Source organism: Ictalurus punctatus, chromosome 7 (genome assembly GCF_001660625.3).
Source record: "Ictalurus punctatus breed USDA103 chromosome 7, Coco_2.0, whole genome shotgun sequence".
Taxonomy (NCBI): Eukaryota; Metazoa; Chordata; class Actinopteri; order Siluriformes; family Ictaluridae; genus Ictalurus; species Ictalurus punctatus.
Genome location: NC_030422.2, coordinates 13,380,455 through 13,407,729, shown reverse-complemented (window position 1 = coordinate 13,407,729; position 27,275 = coordinate 13,380,455). Strand labels below are relative to the sequence as shown.

The 27,275-nt window shown below is 37.7% G+C and overlaps 1 protein-coding gene across 1 annotated transcript; it reads left to right on the top strand.

Annotated features, from left to right (window-relative positions):
* The first annotated feature begins 14,171 nt into the window (after positions 1–14,171).
* Positions 14,172–17,650, top strand: cd248a (CD248 molecule, endosialin a). The gene has a single exon (XM_017473233.3). It carries the CDS (start codon positions 14,506–14,508, stop codon positions 16,648–16,650), a length of 2,145 nt encoding a protein of 714 aa, XP_017328722.1. The 5' UTR covers positions 14,172–14,505; the 3' UTR covers positions 16,651–17,650.
* The last annotated feature ends 9,625 nt before the right edge of the window (positions 17,651–27,275 follow it).

Genomic DNA, 27,275 nt, shown 5'->3' with positions numbered 1-27,275 from the left:
TATATAATTTAAGTAGTTTATTGTTTTATTTATGCCACTTGGCCTTCAGGTCAAATTTGTGACCCAGGACGTGAGCACCAATCCGGTCCAGATGTTAGCACTAAGGGTGCTACTTTAGGTCACCACATGAATATGACAGAGAAGATACTTTTTTATTACAAGTCTTGTTTGGATGCTGGAGATTCTTTACATTCCTCTATAGTAGCTTGTTTCTAATTCCATCCATCGTGGAATAACTGGAACAATATCAGAATGTAATGCATTACATGAATAAAACAATTGTATTAAAACAGATATGAAGAAACGGTTACATGTAAATGTTTGTGAACGTTTCACATTATTCTTTCTGGCAGTACCATGTACTGCTGAAGTGAAGAGGTTAACTGAGGTTTTTACATAAAAAAAGATTTCTCACAGAGAAAACAAGTTTCAGTCTGAGTTTCTGTCAGTGACTCACTAGTTGATTTCTATGTTCCTTATTTTTGTCCTTATCAAAATGAAATAATCTACAGCCATGTAACATCTACAAGGATGTGATTAAACTGCTTGAGGTCTCCTGCATTCTTTCCACCGCTATTGTCTTTCGCTGACATTCAGCCTTAATAGAATTAGCAAAATATTTTGAATTGTGCTTTAAAAAACTTCAGTGCAATCGAAGACTCAAGCAAAGAAATGACTAACAGTCCTATATTGACTGACATTATGTTTTGTCTTTGCCCAAGGTCTTTTTCTTCCAGCGTTTAATTGCTGTGGCCCGGGGGGTAATAATGCTGTGTAATAATGCTGTGTTTCAGCTCCAACACTGAAAATTCCTGGCAGATTTACGAACAGCAAAGTACAACAGGGAAAAGTTTATGCTCAAGCTGAGAGGAAAATGAATACGTTTTGGAAGGCATCCTAATGTAATAGTATTTCCCTACAATGTGTGTTAAAGGGGGAAGGTATGTTTAAGAAAAGGTATGTTTAAAATGATACAAAGTGGTGGAAATGGGGAAAGAGAAGTTTGGGAAATAGATATTGGATTGCACTTCAGCTGAAACAATAGCACCATTCACCCACAGTAGGAGCACTCTCTTCATCTGCGCTCACAGTATGATAGCTAAACCAGTGACCTGCAGGAACAGCCAGCTGCTTTGCACAATATCACCCCTGTGATGAGCTGACACGTCTGTCTCTCTAATTCTCAGCCATGCTATCTCTCTCTTCTACAGAGCAGGCAACCAGGGAGGAGTTCACTGACAAGATTTAAGGGGCGTCATGGATCATTCCTACCTAACCGCTAAATCCACACTTCAGTAGAAAATTTCAGACATGTTTCAGTCTAGACTTTAATGGGTGTGGACTAATGAAATGGCATTGGCTGAGATTTCTCGTTAGATTTACATATTTTTTCTCTCAGAGTGTTTTCCTTTGAGACTTTGTTTGAACAGTTTGAATGCATGATAAATGGTACCAGGTTGGGCAATGCAGATGTATTATGGGTGTCTTGTTTAAAGCAAGAACTTTGTTGGAATATATTCACATTAAACCATCCAAAGGGTGTTAGCTTTTCCAGGTTTTAAGAATAATATAATAAATTCTACACCATATCTTGGTGTATTAATGTGGACTGGTTTCTGTTTAAAAGATTATGGAGATCTGATGTACTATATTTTGTTCCCAGCAGAATTGTCAGGGTTGTTAAAGCTAGACGTGCTCTTACTTATCGATGGATTAATTTTTTTTTTTTTTATAAATAATAAAAAAAGGGAGATAAATATCAGATGGATCAATGCAATTATGTTAATTATCTAAATTATAATTTGCTTCTTCTTTCATCAGACCTGCAGGCAAAAGGGAGAACTTCTCATGCTGGCACTGAGATAATAAGAATTCAGCTGTGAATACCAAGGCGAAGGCTAACGACTAATACAGCGGGAGGTTCACTCTAGCCACCAGTGGATAGATAAAAATTCAGACCCATGTGAGGTCAATGGTGATTCGTATTCGCCTTCCTATTTCTTGAATTTATTATTCACTAATGGATCTGGGCTGGGGATGAGGGAAAGTATGGAAAATAATACTAAATTACATTCAGGAAAGTTGGGTTTTTAGAAGCAAAGTGGACAAATTTAACCTTAAACAAAGTTCACGTTTAGGTAAAGAAGAAAATATCTACTGTCTGTCTGTTTCATGGCAGTTTTCAATTACTTCATTAAAGCTTATTAATAAAGGTGAACTATTAAAATCTTTTAAATAAATGTGAACATTAATGGATGCACTTTTAAGACAAAATACATGCAAGCACATTCATCTGCCAAGGGCAAGGCATCGTTCTGGATTGTATTAAAAAAGTGCTAAATTTTACCGAGGACCATGAAGCCAGGTAGACCACTTTCACCAAATGAGTCACATTTACTTATCTGATCTTGTTCACCACAAAGGTTGATATTTTCTTAACTCTGAAAACATATTTTTATAATAATTAATTTTGTTTTAATCTTCAATCAGGAAACAACAATAAAGCCACAAATACTCACTAATTCCCATCCAAAAAGATTAGTGAATGGTTTCTCCTTGTTTGGTGCTTTTAGGCAGTACCTTAACTGCCTCTGGTCTATGGCATACTTTACGTGTTTTTACAAGCATTTCACAATCACTTACATTGTGGCTAATTGCCAGTAATAAAAACTAATGTTGCCTGATAAGAACCCATTCTATGTTTTTTTATCAGTCTAAAATCTTTTTTTTTATTTGTTTTACCTTTGAAATAGTTTAACCAAGCATATTTTACTGGTCCTGGTAATAATTTCATGCTGGTGCCTTCTGCCAACAGTTTCTCTCATGGGATATTTTCATAGCATTTTGCTCGTTCTTTGTTATATTTGCTGCAGTAAAAGGCTTCCTTTGGGTATGGGAAAGGTAGCACAGAGGGTTATCTGTATTTTAACTTTAGCATTTATTTAATTGTCCCAGTATCTCCCTTATTTATACACATGTTCTGATGTAGTTACTCATAACAAAACCTGTTACATGGTCACCAGCCTTAACAAATACCAGAAGACCATTTCTGACATGTGATGGTGCCTCACTGATGCACTGTCACTTGTCTGGTTTCCACACAACGTAATTTCTATTTGCTGTGCTGTGAAGAGGAATGACACAAAATGAAATATATCCCTTGCGTTTGCTCACTGTTTATGTCTGGTCTCTATAAATGCTGAACTGTTTTATGTGGTCTGACGAGTTTCAATTCATTTTTATGGGTTTGTGGGTTTGTTTGATAAGGACATGCTAAATGACAAAGTTTACTGCTGAAGAACTCCACCAGTCCCTGTGGAGGAAGGCATGAGCATGAGTTATGGGAGTCATGGGTCATGGTTTATCCTATCTTAGAGTCAGTAGTACCAACTAGAGCTTGGTTTTATCTAGTAGCTTAAATCCAAACACAGGGGGTAGAAAATTATTTTCTTCTTCTTCTTCTTCTTCTTCTTCTTCTTCTTCTTCTTATTATTATTATTATTATTATTATTAGAAGTAGTAGTAGTAGTAGTAGTATTGTTGTTATCATCATGCAGAATGTTGATTACAGTACAATTGAGACTAATACAATGATATGCAAATCATCTAAATATTCAAAACATCTAATAGTAATCTTTTATTTTTTATTGTGAATCTGATCATCGTGATCATTTAATCATTGCAAGTTTCTCAATTTAGCTATAGCCATGTGGCCAATAACTGTGGGTGGAAACTATATAAATATAGCACATACTATTTCTTCCATGATGAACTAGAAATATTCATTCATTCATCCATTCATTCATTTCATTTTTATTGACTGCTTCATCCTGGTCATGGTTACAGTGGTGAACTGGAAACAGCCTAATATTATGTACAGACATGTCAGAAAATGTGAAGCTTAGGCTGGAGCAAAAACACAACACAAGTGACTAAACCAGTAGCAAAAAACTGTGTGGAGATATAGTAAATAATTGTGAACACACCACATAATGTGACACTCTTTTAATTCACTACTTACTTAGATTTTGATTTACACTGTGGTAATGGAAAAACTGCCAAGTTAAAATTCCTTGTAAGTAAAATATTTGTTTATTCATTCATCCTTAGTAACCACTTTATCCTGGTAGGGCTGCAGCGGATACGGAGCCTCAAGAGCAGTAATCAAGCTCAGCTCAGGATTGAACCAGGGACCCTGCAGCTGTGAGGCAGCAACACTACCCTTTACACCATCGCACCAACCATGTGAAGTATTTCATGGCCAATAAAATTCTTTCTTTTTCTTTTTCACAGGTTATGAAACAATGTGTGCACACATTGTACTTTTTCATGCTTTCATTATGTGATTTTGAGTTTTAGAATGAATACATATGTGCCCATGTTTTGGTTGGTTTTCTCTTTTTTTCTAAAGAAAACATGCCCAAACTGATGAACACAAAAAAATGACTTCAAGGTTCAAAGTCAAAATCTCACATAACTACGGCATGCCTCTAGTAAATTCCACCCTGTTCATGCCAATTCCATGTAACTGTCTGAGTAGCACTGAAGTCTGTATTTACATCTGAATACTGATGTACACAATTTCAGCAATAAATCCTCACTACTCATGTGCAACTCAACTCTGGACACGGCCCCCACCCACCAAACTACAAGCCAGCAAGCTCTTTTAGAATTCAATAGAAACACTACTTAGTGTATAGCCTATACAATTAGCATGTTTGGCAAATAACTACGTAAACCCAGTCAACTTACTCTCTTGGAAAAAAGGGTTCTATAAGGGCTCTTTAAAGGTTAATTGGTTCTTAGCCTCCTAAAAGGGAATTCTTCTGTTGGGGAAAATCTCAGTTGTAGAGTTCTTCATAGACCCTTTAAGGGTTCCTACGGAGGGACAACTGAAGAACCAAAAAGAGGTTTCTTCAAAGGCTCTTTAAGTGTTCACTGGATAATTAAGGATTCTTAGCTTTGTAAAAGGTTTTTACTCGGAACTCTTTCAAACAGGGGTTAGTTGTAGGGGTATACATAGAACCTTGAAGGGTTTCACCAGAGGAACAACTAAAGAAACCTTAAGGGTTTGAAGAGTGTTTTGTGGATAGTCCACATTTCATTTCATGTCTACCTCTAAAAACCAAGGATAAATCAAGCAGTAGCACAACCATCACAAAGTGCTGGTTCAGTGAGATGAATAAATTGAGTGAGTTACTTGAACAGTACAAGAAAATCAGGCAATAATGGAAACAAACCAATCCTCATCATAAATCTTTTTAAATGAACAAAGTATGAAAATCGAGATATTTTAAAGGCCTCCACACCCAGTAGAATATCACATTATAGAGTGACTTATCTTTTCATTTATTTGCAAGCTAGAAAAATAGGAATGCATGACCTGAACCAACTAAAGTAAAAGAACTATTGTATTCCTGTGAGGACAAGTGATTATGGTGCACTGAAACCAGTATCTTTAGAAGAGCAACAGACACATACGCTATAATCATTAGAGAAGGGAAGTAAAAGGACAGTGAAACAGACACGTCACATAGCACATCTCCCTGACGGGACTATGGGCGGATGATAAGCTAGAGTTAGCTCCTGCACACATACAAATGATTTGAAAGCCAGACAGTGCGAGAACACAGAAAAAACAGACACTTAAAAGTGACTGTTCTGCACAATATGCAGTCAAATTGGTATTTTAAAGCTTATTGTAGACAAATTGCTTTCTGTTTATCTTTGTGTACAGGGTTTTGTATCAGTTATATTTCTTCTTTAAAATCTCTTTTCCACATGGTGCACCTGGGTAAGCCTGTGAAACAAACTATTATATAAATGACAAATTCTGGGTTGGTGCCCACTTGGATATTTTTAAAAAAATTTTATTACAATCCACTGTGTGCTACACAATTTCCACATTTTCACTGTGTTTATATACTGTTTATACTGTGTATAGCAGATCTGCAGTAAATCTAACCAAAATCAAATGTTTAATCAAATCTAACATGATACAAAATCCATATGTAGTTTTATCCTTGTTCTATTACTGAATGCATTATAGAGTCCAGAATAAACAATTAAATACAGTTTTGGGGAGCATGTGTAGCCAAGCCAAGGCATATAAGAGAGCTTTAACTTTAGACAGCCTTTGTTGTCATAAGTTCCAGCTGATTTTGGGAAAATCTGTATTGAAAAGCAAATAGTTTCTGCTGTCTAATGGCTTTAAACAAATCCTAGTGGGATGCCTGCCTGAAATATGTGGTGGTCGAGCCTACTGTTACACAGTGTGTGAACAGCATTGTATCTCTGCTGGCTTCTTTACACTAAATGGATTAATTAAAAAGCATGTTAGAAAATGTCTGCCTCCCAGAGATTTAAATAGTTTTTTTATCCACTGCTGTGGTTAGTAAGAGAACAAGAGGAAAGGTCAAATCAAATGAATATTTAAATACCAAATACATTTTTTGCCCTTATTTGACTTCTATTTTCTTTCTTTCTTTCTTTTTTTTTTTTACTGTAGTTTATTTTCCTGTGAGTCTCTTTTACTTTTGCAGCTCTACCTCTGTATTTCTTAGTGTTTCATGGTGACAATAGCTTCTGCACATACAACTGACAGTTATCCATCTTGCTAAGTATAAAAAAAAGTATAAAACTAGTTGCAAAAGTAATTAGACACAAGTTCATTACACACCTATTCTATGGTCTGTTTAGAGTGACCAGAGAGCTCTGTGTGTTTTGGTGACTATGCAAGTAAAAGTAGCATTACAGTTACAGCTTTACAAAATTAAAGCATTTATACATTTGTGAGTGTGAGTGTTTTTTTGATTGAGTGTACATATACCTGTATTTGCATTCATAGTATGTATGAATGTTCGGAATTTTCCGAAAATGAAGGATGACAGCGTATGTAAGGAGGTTTGGGGTTCAAAGGAATAAACCTTTTCATTATTCCATACTTAGTCCATTACTAGTCTATGTTTAGAGTAAAGGTGGAACACAATTCCACTATCTGCATCTGTTTAGTGCTTCAGATATCAATATCTGCATTTAGATTTAAACCCAAAGTGGGCATACCCAAAAATGGGAAGGGTGGGTTGGTCGGTTGTTTGGTTGGTAGATTGGTTGGGTGGCTGGTTGGTTGGTTGGTAGATTGGTTGGTTGGTTGGTAGATTAGTTGGGTGGTTGGTTGGTTGGTAGATTGGTAGATTGGTTGGGTGGTTGGTTGGTTGGTAGGTTGGTTGGTTGGTAGATTGTTTGATTGGTAGGTAGGTTGGTAGATTAGTTGGTTGGTAGGTTGGTTGGTTCCTTCCTTCATTCACATTATCTCTTCATCTTGATCAATATAATTATATTCAGATACATCCCTCATCTCTATATGATTTCAAAATGCTTACGTTAGTTACCTTCTTTACCTCAGCCAAAGAAACTGAAGTGAATCCTTTCCTAGTTACTGCACCTCTTTGCACCTGACAAACCATGATCGAGACTGCATCTATAAAATATACATATATATTCTTTGCAAAGTACTTTTTTTATATATATATATTTTTTTTTACAGTGGACTTGACTTTATTTCTGTTCTGAGTTCAGGCAAAAATAGTTTGTACATTTTTTTTTTACTCTTTTGTTTTTGTACAATCAAACACCTTATCTGAAAACGTCAATCCTCATTAGTTTCATTAAATTAAAAATCATCCTAACTACACAATGCCTCACTAATAGGACGTTTTGTTATGACTCAGTTCAGCTGTTAATCTTGGTGTTATTTATGCTAAATCATAATCCTGAACTGGGATAGGTAATTGATTTATCCAATGGGACATGCACGCTGTTTCCAAATGCTTCAATGAGATGAAAAGATAAAGACTGCATCCTGTATTAGCACTTAACTTACTTAACCGTATTTTTCCATATCTAAACCATAGTGAATAGGGGCTGATCGTGACTAGAAGCTTCAGTAGGTATTGTGTATCTCGAGATGTGCCAACATCTTCAGTTTAGCCATAGCATTTATTACATTTGACCCTTGCTCTGGTGATATGGGAGACACCTAAAGACAGCTAAAGCAGATAAATGGGAATAAGAAACAGAAAAAGCAATTAACTGAAGCGGAAAGGATGTGGGTAGTGAAAGATGCACATTTGCCTGTAGTAGTGATTATTGTCACTTCATGCTGACTTAATCTATGTGAAATTTGACCTGTGAATTCACAAGCCTCAGTCTCTTTTGTCAGTAAAATGGAAGAGCTGCTTATAATTATGTAGCAGTCATATCATATTTTTGCCTGACTGTTTTCTTACTGTTGTTAGTGAACAAAATAGCCGTCATGTCCACTGACATGTGCTAGGGTTTTTGTAGTCATATTCTGTTTTTTCTCTCTGCCTGCAAAGAATTTCTTCTTAGCAATGTTGGCACATCTGGTGTGTGTGTGTGTGTGTGTGTGTGTGTGTGTGTGTGTGTGTTTTCCTGGCCTGATGACTGAGCGATAAGTGAGTGTCATAGGGGAGCATACACTCCAACAATACAGTTAATCTTTTTCTTTTCAAACACACTCTCTGTGCTTAGAACTGTATCCAAATACAGTTTGTTGGTGAGGTTTCAATGGGACATCATGTAACTAGGACCTTCCAATCCAAGCCTTGTGTTACTATATAATGAGTTTTCTGTAGGTTTCCACTACTTTCTAAAAACTGTGTGATCTAGTTCTTATTACTACAAAAAAACAAAACAAAACAAAATGGAAACACACAAACAAACAAAAAAAAAAAAAAAAAAGGAAAGAGACCGAAGCTATATTGGTTATAATACCACTGGTTGTAAATACACAAGGATGTTTCACTTAATATTTTTAAACTATTTTTGTAAACGTACAACATTTGTTGTACAAACATAGGACTAATCTCAAAACATGATTAGAGTAACCATCATCTAAAGTTATTGGATAGTTCTCTTCATAATCAGTTTTGAATTTAATGTCAATAATTGTTATTTGGCAGCCATGTTGAAACGAGTTCAACTTTGTAGGAGGTGATGTGAAACAAATGGTATGTGCTCTCATCATCCTCTCTTTTTTTGTTATGTCATGTAGATCAGAGGAGAAAGGATCACAGGAGCACTTTCAGTCAAATCAAACGCCTTCTAGAGCCTCTAATCCTTGAAGGAGATGATATGCACTTTGTTACCCACGGAATGTGTGGACTATGTGACCTCAGGTGTGTACTGTATACGATGGTCATGTCCCATCACTGGACCATGTGAATTGTAGCATCCAATGTGGTTCTGAAGAAATTATTAAAGAAAATATTCAAAACAAGGCCAGTATTTGAAATACAGCACTACACAGTCACCACAGAATATGGGTTTTCTTCTTGCTCCTATTTAAAAATGTTCTTTTCTGCTGTAGGATTGACAGTAGTTGCACAAGCGAGTATATTTATTGTGTGATTGTATACTGTTGCATAATTACATTTTAAAATATAGATATTTTCCACAACCCAAAAAACGTGTCGGTGGGTAGACTGGTTACTCTGCAAGGTGTAAATGTAAGTGTGTGTGTGGACATGGTCCAAAGCAATGGAATAGTGTCCCATCCTGGGTGAACACTGTTCCAGGAATTGGCTCGGGATCCACCATGACACTGACCAGGATAATGTAGTTACTGATGAGTGCATGAATGAACATTATAGTTCCTTGCCTGGTTTTCTTAAGAGCAGGCACCTTTTTGGTAGAACGCAGAAATATTTAACTGTGCGTCTGCTTTATTTGATGCTTAGACGACAAAATATTGAGCGGTTTATATTCTGGTACACATTTATTTATAATGAGGTGAATAAGCAGAAATGTTCTCTCATTTGGCTTTTTTTTTTTTTTGCTGCTAACTAGGGACCAATGAATTTTTGCTCTAAAAACCAAGGCCTGTTAGAGATTTAGGTCCTTTGAGAAGTGTCTCTTCAAAGAGGCATAACAAAATAATGAGGTATTTGCTTCAGGATCTGTCTTTGTTGTTTTGAATGCAAGCTAAACATTTCAGCTTGTATCATCATCCATTCCCCACTTGGTCTGTACTCTCATGTGGTAATAAAAATACTGAGACTAAAAAAGGTAGACATTCTAAAAAGCCTATTCAAATCCTTAAGATACAGAATTTGTCATTGGTTTGTTGTAAAGTGTTTAGTCTGCTAAAAAGGGGCTGAATCCAGAACATTGAAAGCCTCTGAAACATTTTTTGAATTGGAAGCTGAAATCAGCAGGCAAGCCTAATTTGCATGGGTCAGAGGATAGTGAATGACTTCAGTCCTAGCAAAATGAATGACTGAGAATGTGATTAATAGAACAAGGGAGAACAGAATAAAAAAATGTACATGTATGGTGAAAATATACTCTCTGGATTCTCTATGCTGACTTTATGACACAGATATAGCCACTGAATGGTTTGGCCTAAGTTCACCAGTGGAAATGAGAATAGATGTAAAAAGAAAACAAATTTTTTGTGTTTGATTAAATGCTTGATGCTAGATTATTCCAAACATTACTGTATTCGAGTATGTTTTAGATTGTTTTAAAAAATATATGTTATTTGAATTTCTCATAAAAAAACATTAACACTTAAGTGTATAAAGCATTGCATGAAGTATTGAAACATTTTGCTTTTTGTTTAAAATGACTGTGCAATCAGCAGGAAAGCCCTTGTCTTGTGAGTGTAAATAAAGCCTTTGTTTTTATTGTTACACACATGTGGACACACAGTAGGGTCAGTACTGTGTCAAGTTTTACAACACTGCTTCCAAACATCAAGAAGTACAACAGTCAATATACACCCACTCACTCACTCACTCACTCACTCACTCACTCACACACACAGTCACTTATTCACTCACACACACAGTCACTCATTCACTCACACACACAGTCACTCATTCACTCACACACACAGTCACTCATTCACTCACACACACAGTCACTCATTCACTCGCTCTCACACACACACAGTCACTCATTCACTCACACACACAGTCACTCATTCATTCTCTCTCACACTCACACAGTCACTCATTCACTCACACACACAGTCACTCACACAGTCAGTCAATCACTATCATTCCATCAGTCAATCACTCAGTCAGTCACTCACTCAGTCACTCACTCACTCATTCAGTCACTCACTCACTCATTCAGTCACTCACTCACTCAGTCACTCACTCATTCAGTCACTCACTCAGTCAGTCACTCGCTCAGTCACTCACTTAACAATCACTCACTCAGTCACTCACTCACACAGTCTCTCACTCATTCACTCAGTCACTCACTCACTCACTCATTCAGTCACTTACTCAGTCACTCACTTAACAATCACTCACTCAGTCACTCACTCACAGTCACTCACTCAGTCACTCACTCACACAGTCACTCACTCACTCAGTCACTCAGTCAGTCAGTCAGTCAGTCAGTCAGTCATTCACTCACTCAGTCACTCACTCACACAGTCACTCACTCACACAGTCAGTCAGTCAGTCCGTCAGTCACTCACTCAGTCACTCAGTCACTCACTCAGTCACTCACTCAGTCACTCACTCAGTCACTTACTCAGCCACTCACTCACAGTCACTCACTCAGTCACTCACTCACTCACTCACTCACTCAGTCACTCACTCAGTCAGTCAGTCAGTCAGCCATTCACTCACTCAGTCACTCACTCACACAGTCACTCACTCACACAGTCAGTCAGTCAGTCACTCACTCAGTCACTCAGTCACTCAGTCACTCACTCAGTCACTCACTCAGTCACTCACTCAGTCACTTACTCAGCCTCTCACTCACTCAGTCACTCAGTCAGTCAGTCACTCGCTCACGTAGTTACTCACTCACTCACTCACTCACTCACTCACTCACTCAGTCACTCACTTAGTTACTCACTCACTCAGTCACTCACTCAGTCACTCAGTCACTCACTCACTTAATTACTCAGTCACTCAGTCATTCACTCACTTAATTACTCACTCAATCAGTCACTCACTCACTCACTCAGTCACTCACTCACTTAATTACTCAGTCACTCAGTCACTCACTCAGTCACTCACTCACTCAGCCATTCGCTCAGTCACTCAGTCAGTCACTCATTCAGTCACTCAGTCAGCCACTCACTCACTCACTTAGTTACTCACTCACTCACTCAGTCACTCACTCACTCACTCACTCACTCAGGCACTCACTCAGTCACTCAGTCACTCAGTCACTCACTCACTAACTCACTTAATTGCTCACTCAGTCAGTCACTCACTCAGTCAGTCAGTCAGTCACTCACTCACTCACTCATTCAGGCACTCACTCACTCACTCACTTAATTACTCACTCACTCAGTCACTCACTCACTAACTCACTTAATTACTCACTCATTCACTCAGGCACTCACTCAGTCACTCACTCACTCAGTCACTCACTCACTCAGTCACTTACTCACTAACTCACTTAATTGCTCACTCAGTCAGTCAGTCAGTCACTCACTCACTCACTCAATTACTCACTCACTCAGGCACTCACTCAGTCAGTCAGTCACTCACTCACTCACTTAATTACTCACTCACTCACTCACTCAGTCACACACTCAGTCATTCAGTCACTCACTCAGTCACTCACTCACTCACTCACTTAATTACTCACTCACTCACTCAGGCACTCACTCAGTCACTCACTCACTCACTTAATTACTCACTCACTCAGTCACTTACTCAGTCAGTCACTCACTCAGTCACTCATTCACTCAGTCACTTAATTACTCACTCACTCAGGCACTCACTCAGTTAGGCACTCACTCAGTCACTCAGTCACTCAGTCACTCACTCAGTCACTCACTCAGTCACTCAGTCACTCAGTCACTCACTCACTCAGTCACTCACTCAGTCACTCAGTCACTCAGTCACTCACTCACTCAGTCACTCAGTCACTCACTCACTCAGTCACTCAGTCACTCACTCAGTCACTCACTCAGTCACTCAGTCACTCAGTCACTCACTCACTCAGTCACTCTTTCACTTAATTACTCACTCAGTCAGTCACTCACTCAGTCACTCACTCACTTAGTTACTCACTCACTCAGTCACTCTGTCAGTCACTCACTTTCATGTGATAATCTTAAAATTTTGTCATTGAATTAATTAAGGTACAATTTACCATCAAGCAATCATGCCATATTAGTACCACTAATAGGCGCAGGAAATAAAATACCCTTATTTAAGGTTGATGGAAATTATTAAAAATAATGTGCTAGTAATGGGGGGGAAATTGCATCTTATCTTACAAAGTCAGACCTCCTACCCTTTTTCCCCTACAGTAAACCTCCGGTACTTCATCTTGATATATTTATCCTTAGAGTGTATATGCATGGCTCAAACAGAAATGGGAATTGTAATGATTACTTTGTTGACCTTTTGTAAATATTACTTTTTTACATTACAATTATAGGGTACACCAATGTTATTTTACACTTATATAATGGGCTCCAAATTAACATTTGAACTGACATTAAATATTTTTTTACAAGAGAATACTTTTTTTTTTTTTTAGAAAGAAATCTGGACCACGTTTTCAACCTACAGTACGAACTGAAGGCAATTCATCTTCTCGGATAACAAACACTGCTGAATAGTATCTGTTACATTTGTGCATGCAACGGTTTTCTCTTGTCGTGCAGGAATGTAAGACCTTCCAAAAGCACACTTTTCAACTGGTTCATATTATTGTAGGGTGAATAGACACATTACTTGCTGATTGATGACATGATCAAAATGAAAAGCAAAATAAACAAAAAAAAGCTAAACCAAAGAAAACTTAGCAAGGAAAATAAAACTGGATGAGAAGGATTCTTGGCATAAGTTTGTGCTTTGTCTTAATCTTATGTACACTCTCTATTTTTCAATAATAGCAGATTACCATAGTGTTGGTGAGGAGTACTGTATATGTGGAGGTGCACAAAGATCCTAGTGCAGAGAGCAACTGTATAAGCAGAGTACAGATAGAGGGTAGCAATGAGATCCCAAACCATTTCCATACGTGTACTTATGAGAACCATACGGCACGCTCTGAGAAAGAGGGAGACTGCTACACCTCCCCCAGATTTCCAACACGCACACACACACACACACGCACACACACACACACACACACACACACACATACACACACACACACATCCCTCCCCCATCCCTCCCTCCTCTGAAAACATACAATTTTTTTTTTTTCTTTTGCAACTCTTCCATTGCTCCTGCCTCCCAATCTCCCCCCTCTATAGAAATTCCGAGGACAGACTGTAAGTCCTCAGTCCAGGCACAAATCCCCATTAGAGTGTAGAGCAAGCAGAGGGCTAAGAGTGAAAGGTAGACAGAAAGGTTTAGGTCAAACGGGGTTCAGTAAATGTAGAATAGCTAGTAAAATTAAAACACGAGAAAGAGCAAAAGTAACAGAGACCAGGAGAGTGAAGGAGAGAGAGAGAGAGAGAGAGAGAGAGAGAGAAGTTGTGAAAGAATGGGCTCTCCAGTGCTCTATGTGATTCTTTTCTCTGTGCTGCTGTATCTCTCTAGTGTGCAAACTCAGGAGCTGCAGGATAAAGATGCCCTATGCAATGAGAAGAGCTGTTTAGTAATCTACTTTCAGCGCAAAACCTTCCTGGATGCCTGGCGCAGCTGCAGGAAACAGGGTGGCAACCTTGTCACCATCAAGAGTCCAGAGGAGTCAGACCTAATTGATATGCTCTTTTCTAACCTGGAACTGATGGAAAGTAGCCGTGTGTTTGTTTGGATTGGTTTGCAAAGGCAGCCTCGTAAGTGTGCCGCCGGCCGTCCCATGCGAGGCTTCTCCTGGATTACTGGGGAGCAAGATACCCAGTACACCAACTGGCAGCAAGACGACTCTCCAAACACCTGTTCAGTTCCACGTTGTGTGAGCATAGGTTACAGTACCTCTGCTCAAAAAAGCCAGGACAACTTCAAGTGGAAAGATGGGCCTTGCTCAATTCCTGTGGATGGCTACTTGTGCAGGTACACTTTCTCTGGCATGTGTCAAGCTATTTCAAATGAAGGATATGGAAATGCACTGTACACAACCCAATTTGACCTTGTCACCTCACTCTTGACTCACATTCCATTTGGGTCAGTTGCAACTGTACCCTGCTTAACTAAAGGTGACCAAACAGTACTGTGTACTGAAAGAGAGGATGGGACTGTGGGTTGGAACAGAGATCCTCCTTTCTGTTCTGATATTTCCAAGATAAGCTGGTGTGATAAGGATAATGGTGGCTGCCACCATTACTGCATAGAAGATGGCAAGCATTACTACTGTGATTGTAAGGAAGGCTTTCTCTTGGCTGAAGATGGAGTGAGCTGCTTTCAAACTGACCCCTGTCAAGGATCTCCCTGTGAATATGAGTGTCTGACAGTGATGGACAGTTATCGCTGTGCCTGCCCTGAGGGGTACATGCTGGCACCAGATGAGCAAGGCTGTCTGGATGTTGATGAGTGCTTGCAGAGTCCATGTGAACAGATCTGTGTAAATGCACCAGGGACCTTTGAGTGTGCCTGTCGTAATGGCTATAAATCTAATGAGGAGGGAACTTGTGAGGACATAGATGAGTGCGTGGAGGCTCCATGTGAACATGAATGTGAGAATGTAAAAGGTTCTCATGTATGTCATTGCCACCATGGCTTTGCTTCCCTTCAAGAGGATCCAAGTCGCTGCTACGATGTTGATGAATGTCAATTTGAGGGAACCTGTGAGCAAATGTGTATAAATTTTCCTGGGGGATTTGAATGCTTCTGTGAAGAGGGTTATGATCTCCAAATTGACCTCTATTCATGCAAACCTAGTGATGAGCAGCAATCTTCCACAGTAACTGCACCCATCCTCTTGATCACTGATCTTACGGTTAGTATGGCAGAAAATCAAGACCCTGATTACTTCAAGCCTCATGAAAATGAATCTCTGTACGGGCTTACTGAGCTTCCTAATGTGGAGATGGTTCCCACTGACCTGCTGTGGCTCACTAGTGCGACCCAGGAGGTAACTGAAACCATTTCACCAACTGAAAGCCTTACTAGCATCATTAACATGGAATTGGATAATGTAGACCAAACAGTTGCTGTGGATACCTTTTTATCTTCCACCATTTCAACTCCACTATCAGAATATTATGACGATGAGAGTACCACAGAATTCACAGTGTCCCCCACCACTACTATAGCAGGCGGTGCTTGGAATTGGATGTTCAGTCCTAGCGCAAGTGAGCTTGACAGCGAGAGAACTACACAAAGTCCTTTCATTATTGAAGCAGAATATGAAACCTATAAGACCGATCTTGATAATGGCAGCCATGATTACGAATCTACAACTTCTTACACTGAATTACAAACCCTTACACAGGCCCTCCTATCTACTCAGGGAGCTAAGGATGGCAGCAGCAAAGAGCAGTCTCAGAGCAGCAGCTGGTTGCTGGTTGGATTGTTGGTACCGCTCTGCATCTTCATTGTGTTGATGGTGGCACTGGGTATCATCTACTGTACTCGGTGTACCTCTAAGCCACAGAACAAGAATGCCACTGAGTGTTACCACTGGATTGCTGGTGCTGGTGATAAAGCAGCTGTCGATATGGCAAGCGGTGGTGTAACAAAGGTGTAACCAAACTGTGCCAGGACAAGCAGATGAACACAGACCTTTACAATTTTTGAAACATCTTTACAGCAGATGGTAGAACAAGGAAATTAGGTGAAGAACTGTCTTGTATCAATACAATCCTCAATTATTAATTGTGGATATTTAAATAGAATATCTGTCAGTGATAAGACAGGAGAAATGGGAGGAACTGGGAAACCTCTAACACTGTTTCTCTGCTGTACTCTGCTGAAAGAGAAAAGAACCTGTTGTTTTATTTCTTAACCTCGTCACTCTTCCTGTGACATGGTTGTTTAACTGTTGCATTGTAGCAGCCACAAGGTCATAGCTAATGTGAAAAGACACCTTAGCATTGTTTCACATATTTATTTTACTTTTTATAATTCTTTTGTTTGAAGCAGCATTATGATCGTAAATCAGAAGTTTATGCCTTACAGTAGCCTCAAAGAAGTGTCATTTTTTGTGAAAGTCCTCCTGCATTTGCCTTGATATGGAGCTGTACTACTTGTTTCAACTCTCTGAGCCAGATCGGATGGATGATATTTTTTGGTTTGCGACCGTGAAATGGAGAAAGTTTCTGATTGTTACAGTGGACATCACTGTGCTCCTTTCTATGACTAAGTCATATTTAACTGTCAGATATTAGTGTGAGGTAATGGTTTATTAAAAATATGCCCAAAGCAAATTATGATAACACCCTAATTATTAAGTCACATGCTGTAGGCATGAAGGAAATTAACTGAACATATGCCTTTGAGGTTTAAAGTCTTTTTTTTTTTTTTTTTTTTTAATTAATGCATATTCTTAGTGGTGTTATTATGCTCACACACATGTACAAAACATCTGATAAGAATTACATGGACAATATTATTATGTGACCACACAAACAATGTCAAAAATAGTTTTAATTTGTAAATATTGGACATGTTAGCTTATGAACACTCATTGTTGGATGAATTCATTGACTCTTGCAAGTTCTGCTCATTAAAGTATGATTTCACTCTGAGACTTATCAACCAGAATCTAACGAATCCCTACTGGTATATTTCATAGAATTGCAGATTGGTATATTTCATAGAAGAGCGATGCAGACATCAAGTCACACAGATATTTATGGTATAATTTTTTAAGTGTTGTTTTATGTTACAGTGCATAATCACATGCGATAATTTGAACACTATGTTGCTACAAATGATGTTTTGTGCCAAATCTTTCTCTGGAATCTAACTACCGGGTCATTTCATCTCAAGTGGTCTAACACAGAAAGCTTGACCATTTTTAATTTTCCTCATTTTTGTCAGTGCTTTCCTCTAAGTATTGTCATTGCAAAACCACTGTTTTAAAAAAAATATTTTACTTTTTTTTTTTCTTAAAAAAAAGAGAAGTTTCAAACCTGAAATGTTCTGCATGCACACTATACTGACCTAGGTACCCGCTAAAAAAATTAAGACTGAGAATCAAACCCTTTCTATTATAAATTGACCCTAAATGTGGAACTATGAGCAATCTTGAGCATTACATTTGGACTTAAGTTCTAAGTCTAAGAAACATCTGCATAAATGTTTATAAATGTACATGTACCGTGCAATGTGCTCTAGAGATCAGTTTTTGTTGTGTGCCATGACACAAAGATGGCCATCATAGTTAAAATAAGTTAAATAAAAAAAAAAAATAAAACTGGTGGTTTAGCAAAAGCCGATACATAGAGGTAATCACTGAACTTTTTTGGAAAAATTTAAAAACGGTTAAGCAACCAACTTTACAATTATTGTACCACTAGAGATGAACTGACATTACATGAATGTTGAAACAAACATTTACTCCAATTAACAGTTTTTTTTAACAGGTAAAAATAAAAGGTATTGCACAAACCATGCTCAATAGGTTGTGGAAATATACATGCACAAGTGAAACATGTGCATAACTCACTTATTTATATTTACATTTACATTTACATTTATTCATTTAGCAGACGCTTTTATCCAAAGCGACTTACAAATGAGAAAGATACAAGCAAAGCGATATATCAAGCAGAGAACAATACAAGAAGTGCTACTATACAAGATCCATTAATTGAGTTCCAGAAGAAGCAAAGTGCACAGAGTAGAGGTGTAATTGCCATTATTCTTTATTTTTTAAATATTTTTTTTAGGGGTTGGTTAGGTGTTCACAAAAGACGTGGGTCTTTAGCTGTTTCTCGAAGATGGTGACAGACTGTGCGGTCCGGATTGAGGTTGGAAGTTCAATCCACCACTGAGGAACACTGAGGAACATTATTTCATATTACAATTCACGCTGGAATGGTTCAAACTAAATATATTAAATACGAACAGTTATAAACCATTGCCACACTATCCATGTACATTTAGCATTAAGAGGGAAAAAAAATGTTTGGCAGGTTTGCCAGAATCTCTGTATCTTTCAGTAGTACACATTTTATTCATCTTCAGTAACCACTTTTTCCTGGTGGGGGTTGTGGTGCATCCAGAGTCTATCCTGGAAACACTGGACGTGAAGTGGGAATACACCCTGGACAGGCCACAGTCCATACACACATTCATCCCTAGTGGTAATGTAGAATAGCAAGTACACCTACAGTACTAGTATGTTTTTGAGAGGTTGGAAGAAAACAGGGAATAACCCAAAGGAAACCAATGTAGACACATGCAAAACTCCACACAGACAGTAATCTGAGCTCAGGTTTGAACCAGGGACCCTGGAGCTGTGAGGCTCTCAGTAGTGAACATACAGTATGAAACAAAATACTGTGTTTAATCACTGTAGGTTGAGGCATGAAAATTTTTTTTATGACATATATTGTATATTTGAGGTTATCATACCTCTAAATAAGAGTGCAGAAAGATTTCTGCAGATTCTGTAAGTAAGTCGAGTCTTTCTGCTTTATGGCATATGTTCTAGAAACAGAAACATCAGGGACCACAGCCGTTAAAGGTTTTATACACATGTTCATGCGAAGGGCAGGAAGATTCCAGCAAGCAAAAATATTTTGTCACTACCCCAGAAACAAACCCAAAGTAAACATGCATACATTATGTATAGTCTTCCTTGATGAGTAGAAGCTTTGTGAAATTTGTGAGTTTGCAGTGAACTTCCTTCATAATGTATACATCTCTAACTTCCAAACCTAAATTCTTACAGAGCAGCAGCTTCTAAATAATACTCACAGTTTGGTTGTTCATCTAGATGGCATTTGTGCTGTAACAAAGAAGAAGATGTAAACAATTGCATAAATTGCATTCATGTTATACATATTTGTGGCTTTTGTCTTCTGTTTGTCCACAAAGAGTGTTTGTGGACAAATCCAATTTGCTGAACACAGTATCTGGCTATATATCAAATCAGTGTATTGACTCAGTCACCTTGTGTTTGAAATCTCAGTGAACAATTTGACTCGTATAGATAATGACATTTGTTATGTACAGATTGTATCCTCTACTGTAGCGCTATTGAAAGTTACCACAATACAATACTGCTTTTCATTTTATTCAAATGGAAGATCTGAAAAATTTTACATTCTTTTAAAATGTAGCTGAGCAAGTTGATGGAACTGAATTTGCCTATTTAAGGAAGACTCCCATACCTATTTTGGGGAGTTTATTTTGTTTTGTACAAAAGCTATGGCTGTTCGTCTTTCAACCTCGTGTGATGTTAATTTTGCACAGGTTTGGGATTTGGGACAACAGGTTCCTTACTAAAAATGATTTGGAGAGATGTTTGAATGAGTTATATAAAATATACTCTAGACCCACAGCAGGCACAATCCAACAGTAAAACTGTAGCTCTAGTAGTATTCTGTGTAAATGAGGCCCTTGACTTGAGGCTGCTTTTCCATTTCCTGTCAGAGGATTTGGGTTGGCTGTAGTGTGCCTAATTGGGGGACGGAGCATTTTGTGCATTGTGTTTAATCTACCACTCACTGCCCCAAAACATTTTCCTCAAATTCAGCTTCAGTGCTGTATTGATATTGGTATTGTGTTAATCCTATGTATCCTATGTATGTTTTGAGACTTCCAACATCTGGAGATTTTCATCTCTCAGCCATGTGCACTGCAAGGGCTTTATTGTTTTGCGTTCTTTATTAACTCAGTATGTTTCTGCTGACATTCTCTGATATTTCTCTGATGGTCTCATCATTGTAAATTCATACTAAATATGTATTCAAAATGTAAAGTGGTTAAAATTACAGAGACAAGCATGGTTAGTGGTTGTAGCTTTTCTTACCACTTTTGTCATTTCAAATCTCATGAACTTACTCTAATTTACTTTACTCTTTTAACTCTAAAATAAATTCCATGGACCCCTCAGTACAGATTTCATTTATTAGGTTCATATATACAGTATGTACAATAATATTCAGGATATTTATTGGATCCATCAAATGTTTTATTCCTGACAGACCAAGTTGATACTATTTATAGACCTACTTCTTTTTTATTTATTGAGGTTTGGATTAAATCCATACAATTCAAGTGAGCAGTCAAGACACAAAAAAAAAGGGAAAAAAAAGAAAGAAAAAAAAGACCAGAACACAAACACCAAGTGTACACTACATGGACCCCTGGGGAATTATGCACTTAAAACATAGACTAACAGTTCTAGTAAGCTAAAGATAAAGTTGTTTTTTAAAATTATTATTATTATTATTATTATTATTATTATTATTATTATTATTATTATTATTATTATTATTATTATTATCATTATTATTATTATTACTACTACTACTATTATTATTACTATTATTATTGATAAAAATAATTATTTACATGCATCGTAGAGGCAAAAGAGAGAGAGAGAAACAAAAAAAATTATTCAGCACAAGCATACAAAAGAAGTAGAACTAATGCATAACAGGTTTTTTCATCTTGTGTGTGAAAGAGATGCATGCATTATATTCAGTCTGGAAAAATAGAAAAAACCCACTTCAAACTAAAAAAAAGGCAAAGAGAACAAATTTGTAATTGAACTATATATAATTACTGTCTTATCATTCTGTAATAGAATTACATTGTTGTGTTGGCCTAAAAGTAAATTAATAATTTACAAACAAAAACTATATGCAGAACAACAATGATATTGGTCTGCTTTTGTTTTTTCAATAAAGCTCTGTTTCTATTAGTTGCACTAGGAATAAAAAGTAACCCAATTCTGTCAATTCTGTCTTATTTCTGTAAGCCAGTGTTGCTTCAAAGTATAACAGAACACATTGTTGGCTTAATTTGGCCACAAGTTGTTATGTGTTTCAGCAGAACTGAACAGAACAGAACTGACTCAGACACACACTACTCATGATTTTTTAGGACAAAGATTGAACATTTGAATGCATTTTAATTTGAAAAATCTTTGGAATGTTATTACGTTTATAGAATACACAGTTTAGTGGTTAGTATGTTTGTTCCTCACCTCCGGGGTTGGGGGTTCGAATCCTGCTTCCTCCCTGTGTGCATGGTACTTTGGTTTCCTCCACCAATCCAACAACGTGCACTGTAGGTGGATTTTCATTTCCAAATTGTCTGTAGTGTGTGAATGGGTGTGTGTGAGAGAGAGAGTGTGTTTGTGTGTGTGTGTGTGTGTGTGTGATTGTGCCCTGTGATGGGTTGGCACCCTGTCCAGGGTGTCCCCTGCTTTGTGCCCCGAATTCCGTCTGATAGGCTCCAGGTTCCCCTGACCCTGTGTAGGAAAAACAGTATGGATAATGGATGGATGGATTCATCTTCAGTGAGCTCTTTATCCTGATCAGGGTCACCATGGATCCGGAGCCTATCCTAGTAACACTGGAAGCAAGATGAGAGAATTCACCATGAAATTCAGGCCAGACCATGCATGGACACACCTTCACACACTGATTCACACCTAGGGGCAAGCTGCAGGTTTTTGGGCAGAGGAACCCAGAGGAAACCCATAAGAAAATTACAGACAGTAACTCAAGCTCAGGATCGAGCTTGGAGCTGTGAAGCATCAACACTCCCCACTGCACCACTGTGCCACCCATGCATTTAATAGATTGTAATAAATGTATTATTTAATAATGCAGTTAATTTTAAACACCAAACCAAATGCAACAATTTCTTTCTTTCTTTCTTTCTTTATTTGAAATTTATTTAATTGATGCAATTTATTTTGCATTACATTAAGTAGGGTATAATAAACACAAGGTACACTGCACACTGTGTAATTTTACTTATGGAACAGCTAAACTATGTGTACTATGATACAAGTAAAATGATTAAATACTTAAAATATATTGCAACACTTGCAAAATATCACCCAAACACCACACTGATTAGATAAACCAATGGAAAATACACAAGAAAATACACCAACTAATACTCAAGGAAATAGATTTCTTTCAGTACAATGTGTTGGTGATGGGACTTGGTGAAGTCATTTAGATGTTCACTGCTGATGAGGGACTTCTTAATGCTGGATGTGACTCAATAACTGTGGCATCATGAGACTAATATGACAGCGGGGTCTAGACATGTGAATCGGAGAGAAACCACCAGGGTAAACATATTAGGATTGTGTTGTTGGTGGTAGGTTCAAAGAAGCCATTTGCCAGAGCTGTTTTAGGTACGAGTATAAGATTACCGTATTCATTTCTGTGGCTAAAGTTGCAATGTGTAATATACTTTATCCTGAGAACTATCTAAACATTTCTTTTACATCTTGCAGAAGTGCAGTGATCTTGATTTATTTGCCTATGCAAGCCAGTTAGCTGAGGTATAGGTTATGTTACAGTACAATGCTTTCCCACACCAACCTCTCACTTGGTGTTTTGATATCAGGATTGTCAATGCACAAACAACTGACACAGCGCTATCGAATGAACATTCTCACATTAAATCCACAATTCGATGTTTTTCTTTATCAAGAATACATACTGGAGATTTTATTCAGCCTATATTGGAATTTAGAGAACAAATGAATAAGACAATGAACTAAAAAGTATGTGTGGAAAAAAAGAATGCATGAATGATGAAATTACGTAATGTCATATTTTCATGTGAAAAATAGCTTTTATTAATTTTGTATATGTGACTGAATCTAGACAATTGGGTAAAACAGTAATACAAAAACAAATAGATAATAGAAATAGTTTCCATGAATAAAATATACAATACAAAAAGGCACAAATGGCTCCATCCATCTTACATATAGATGGATATTTTGTACATAATTAATTGCAACATGATGCAGGAACCAAAACAAAACCATGTTTTTTATAGATCCCTTAAAGAATGAAAGAAATTAGACTAAAAGAAAGCATTGGATACATTCACTTTATTTAAAAAGCCTGTTTTTGTTATGGTAAATGGTCTGCAATCATATAGCACTTTGCCTCATTCACACACACACACAGAGATGCCATGCAAGGCGCTAACTTGCCATCGGGAGCAATTTGGGGTTCAGTGTCTTGCCCAAGGACACTTCGGCATATGGAGTAATGTGGGCCAGGAATCGAACCACCAGTGGCCAACCCACTCTACCAACTGTGCCACAGCTGCCCATGGTTGTGGTCTAAAAGCTGAGGAATGTCTTATGGAATACTGCTGCTTCAAAATCTTTGATTTATTATTCATATTTGAAGGATGTGGAGAGATAATACAGATTAACTTCACCTTGGCTGTGCTGAGCTATGACTGGCAGGTTGCCTTTGAATTCCTTAGCACCACCACCATCCTCTGTGATGTGCCAACCCTTGGGATGATAAAAGAAGAGCCTGAGAAAATATTTGGATCGCCTTTTTCTATCCTGTGACATAGCTTGATCAAGATGCCAATATGTGTATAAGATAATAATCAAGATACCACTGTGCGCACATTTTAATGCAAACACCTATTTTCTTCTTCTTCTTCCTTAAAGTAGACTTCAGTGGCCTTTTTGATTTATTTCCTTTATACACTGCAAATATGTAACTTACATGACATATCATTTTCCCCCAGTGCTGTAATGTGGGATATGATGTGGAGTGTTCTGAATCACCTCCAGATATGCTGGAGATAATGGTTTTCATCTGTTGGGAGATTTTCAAATACATTACAGATTGAGTCAGGTACATGGTAATATTCCTGTGTAGATAGTAAAAGAAAAAGTTCAGGTCCTATAGTATTTCGATCCTCGTAACTGCTATGAGCGTTGTGTAACATCTGAAAACCACCTTGTGTACATGTGCACACATGCTGGGGATTTTACAGCATGTGAGATATTTACCATAAGTACCACCTTCATACAGTAATCATTCCCTTTCTCCTTCTCACAAAACTCAAAACAAGCTGTACATATGTGTGGCTGTGGCTTGAGTAGGTTCTGCAATTTCATGGCAATTTTTTCCCTGAACACCTATTCATATCAAATAATGTCTTTAATGTCAGCTTTTTTTTGATGGAGGCTTTCTTATTTAGTTCCAGCCCTTTAGAGAAGGCTGATAATAAAGAAGCAGTAAATGGATGAAGTGGGAGTGAGAAGGTAAACAGATAAGAACTAGATGTGAAGATACTCATGCACAGCATATATTTGGTTTAGGTATGTGATTCAGCTCTGGGGAACCTGTCTTGTATGCAAGAGTCACCCTTTGGGCCTGCTAGCAAAAAAGCCAGAGTTAGGAGACTGCAGGTTATGGAATCATGATACACATAATACACCTACATGGCATCTGCCTGTGTCACACTACTTTTAGGTGGGTTGTTGATGGGGTTGGGGGTTGGTTCAGGTCCCACTGTTAGACTCCTGGTAAGCGGTTGAGTGTTCCTCATCCGGAGGTGATTCTAGGGACTTTGGGGGCCTCAGGCAGGAAAATGCAAGGGGCTCTCCAAGCATTTTTTTCTCTTTATTGCCATTATGTTACCCAGATTCCTTTATACAGAATCAGGATAACTGTTTGAAAGTGCCAGAGTTATATTATGTGTATGTTCAATAACGCTTCGCAATTAGACAAACCATTGTTATAATCATAATATTTATTGTTTAACCTTTTGATCTTTTGTTCCAAAAATGCACAAAAATACTCTGCTCTCATGGATATCATTCAATTGCAAACCCAAAACAAGTTTATAAAAAAAAACAAAAACGTTGTCAAATATAGGTGTGCAACAATTATTGGCACCCCTATGAATTCATATGATAAAAATATATTTGAAGTATATTCACATTGATATTTTACATTTCTTTTAGTACACCTGGGTGACTAGGAATTCAAAAGGGAAATGGTCTCAGATCCCTTGCCATGTATTCTCCAACCTCATCAGGCATTATAGAAGAAGTCTCAGAGCTGTTATCTTGGCAAAGGGAGGTATCACAAAGTATTGACTAAAAGGGTGCCAATAATTGTTGCACACCTATATTTAACAAAGATATATATATATTTTTTTGATAAATCTGTGTTTTGTTTGCAATTGAGAGCAGACTATTTTTGTGATTAAAAAAAAAACTAAACAAAAGATCAAAAGGTTAAACAATTAAGACAATTTTTCACAGCCTTCTTTGCTCTTATTTACCATGGGTGTCAGTATTAGTGGAAGTCACTGTAGTTCTAGACCATTAGAGAGTGTTGATAATGGAGGCACATTAACAGATGCACTGAGAGTGAGAAGGCCAACAAATATAAGAACCAGATGTGAACAGGTGACTCAAGTCTCCGAACACACCATATATCAACTTTATTCTGTATCCTGGGCAAAAGTACGGAAGAAGAGGATTAAGCACATATGTATATGAACTGTCTTTGTGTTTTAAGTGATTATGTGATTAGTCTTATTGGTGTTAATAATCTGCCTCTCCTCATAATTTTTGGTCTGTTGTTTTTTTCTGTGTGATTTCATCTAATTTCTAACTGCACACCCGAGACAATGGATCTCACCGATAACTCTCTGTAATGTAAGAATCACTGAGCTATAAGTAAATATAATTTATATTTTTAACACTTTACCTTCCATCTTCAAACATAGTATTCTTACATTACAGATATGACGGGAAAACAAATGTGTTTGTTCCAAATAAATGTATTGAATAAGGAGAGAGTCACTATTTCACTTGTGTGAATAGTTTTCTAATCTACTGACAGATTGTAAATGTTACGGGGTTCAGTGCATAGTGTGAGCACAGGCGCAGTTTAGGGCCTGTTCGTCCCTAAACGGATGACATGTGCTTAAGGGTTAGGTCAGTTGTGGGGCGGAAGAGAAAGTGCACGCTGACCACCAAACAGCTCAAAACAAAAACCACCAAGAAGCCACCAAGCTGATTACGGGATCAGTGCATGTGAGGGTATTGGTGCTTGTGTGATACAATGAGTAGTCAGAAAAGTGGGAGTTTGAGAACATCAAGCATCAACACAACGAGTAATGTGGTGAGGCAGGAAATGACAACCCAAAATGGCCTTCTCTCTGGTTGAACTGAAAAGCACCAAATGATAATGGAACAAATCGTTCTTTATCTCAAATCAGGTTTTCTCTTTCTAGCCTCCTCATTAGTTTTACGTTCCTTTACTTTCTTTTCCTTAATCTGTTTTCTCTTTAATTCTGAGTTCCTTCTCTTTCTGTTCCTTATTTAATTGTCTGTCTGGGATCAGAGTAGCATCGATCTGCTCTGCACTCTAAAAAGTAATTCAGGGG

Bases quoted from the DNA above. Each gene is read 5' to 3' on its own strand.
- cd248a (XM_017473233.3), top strand. From the start codon at position 14,506: ATGGGCTCTCCAGTGCTCTATGTGATTCTTTTCTCTGTGCTGCTGTAT.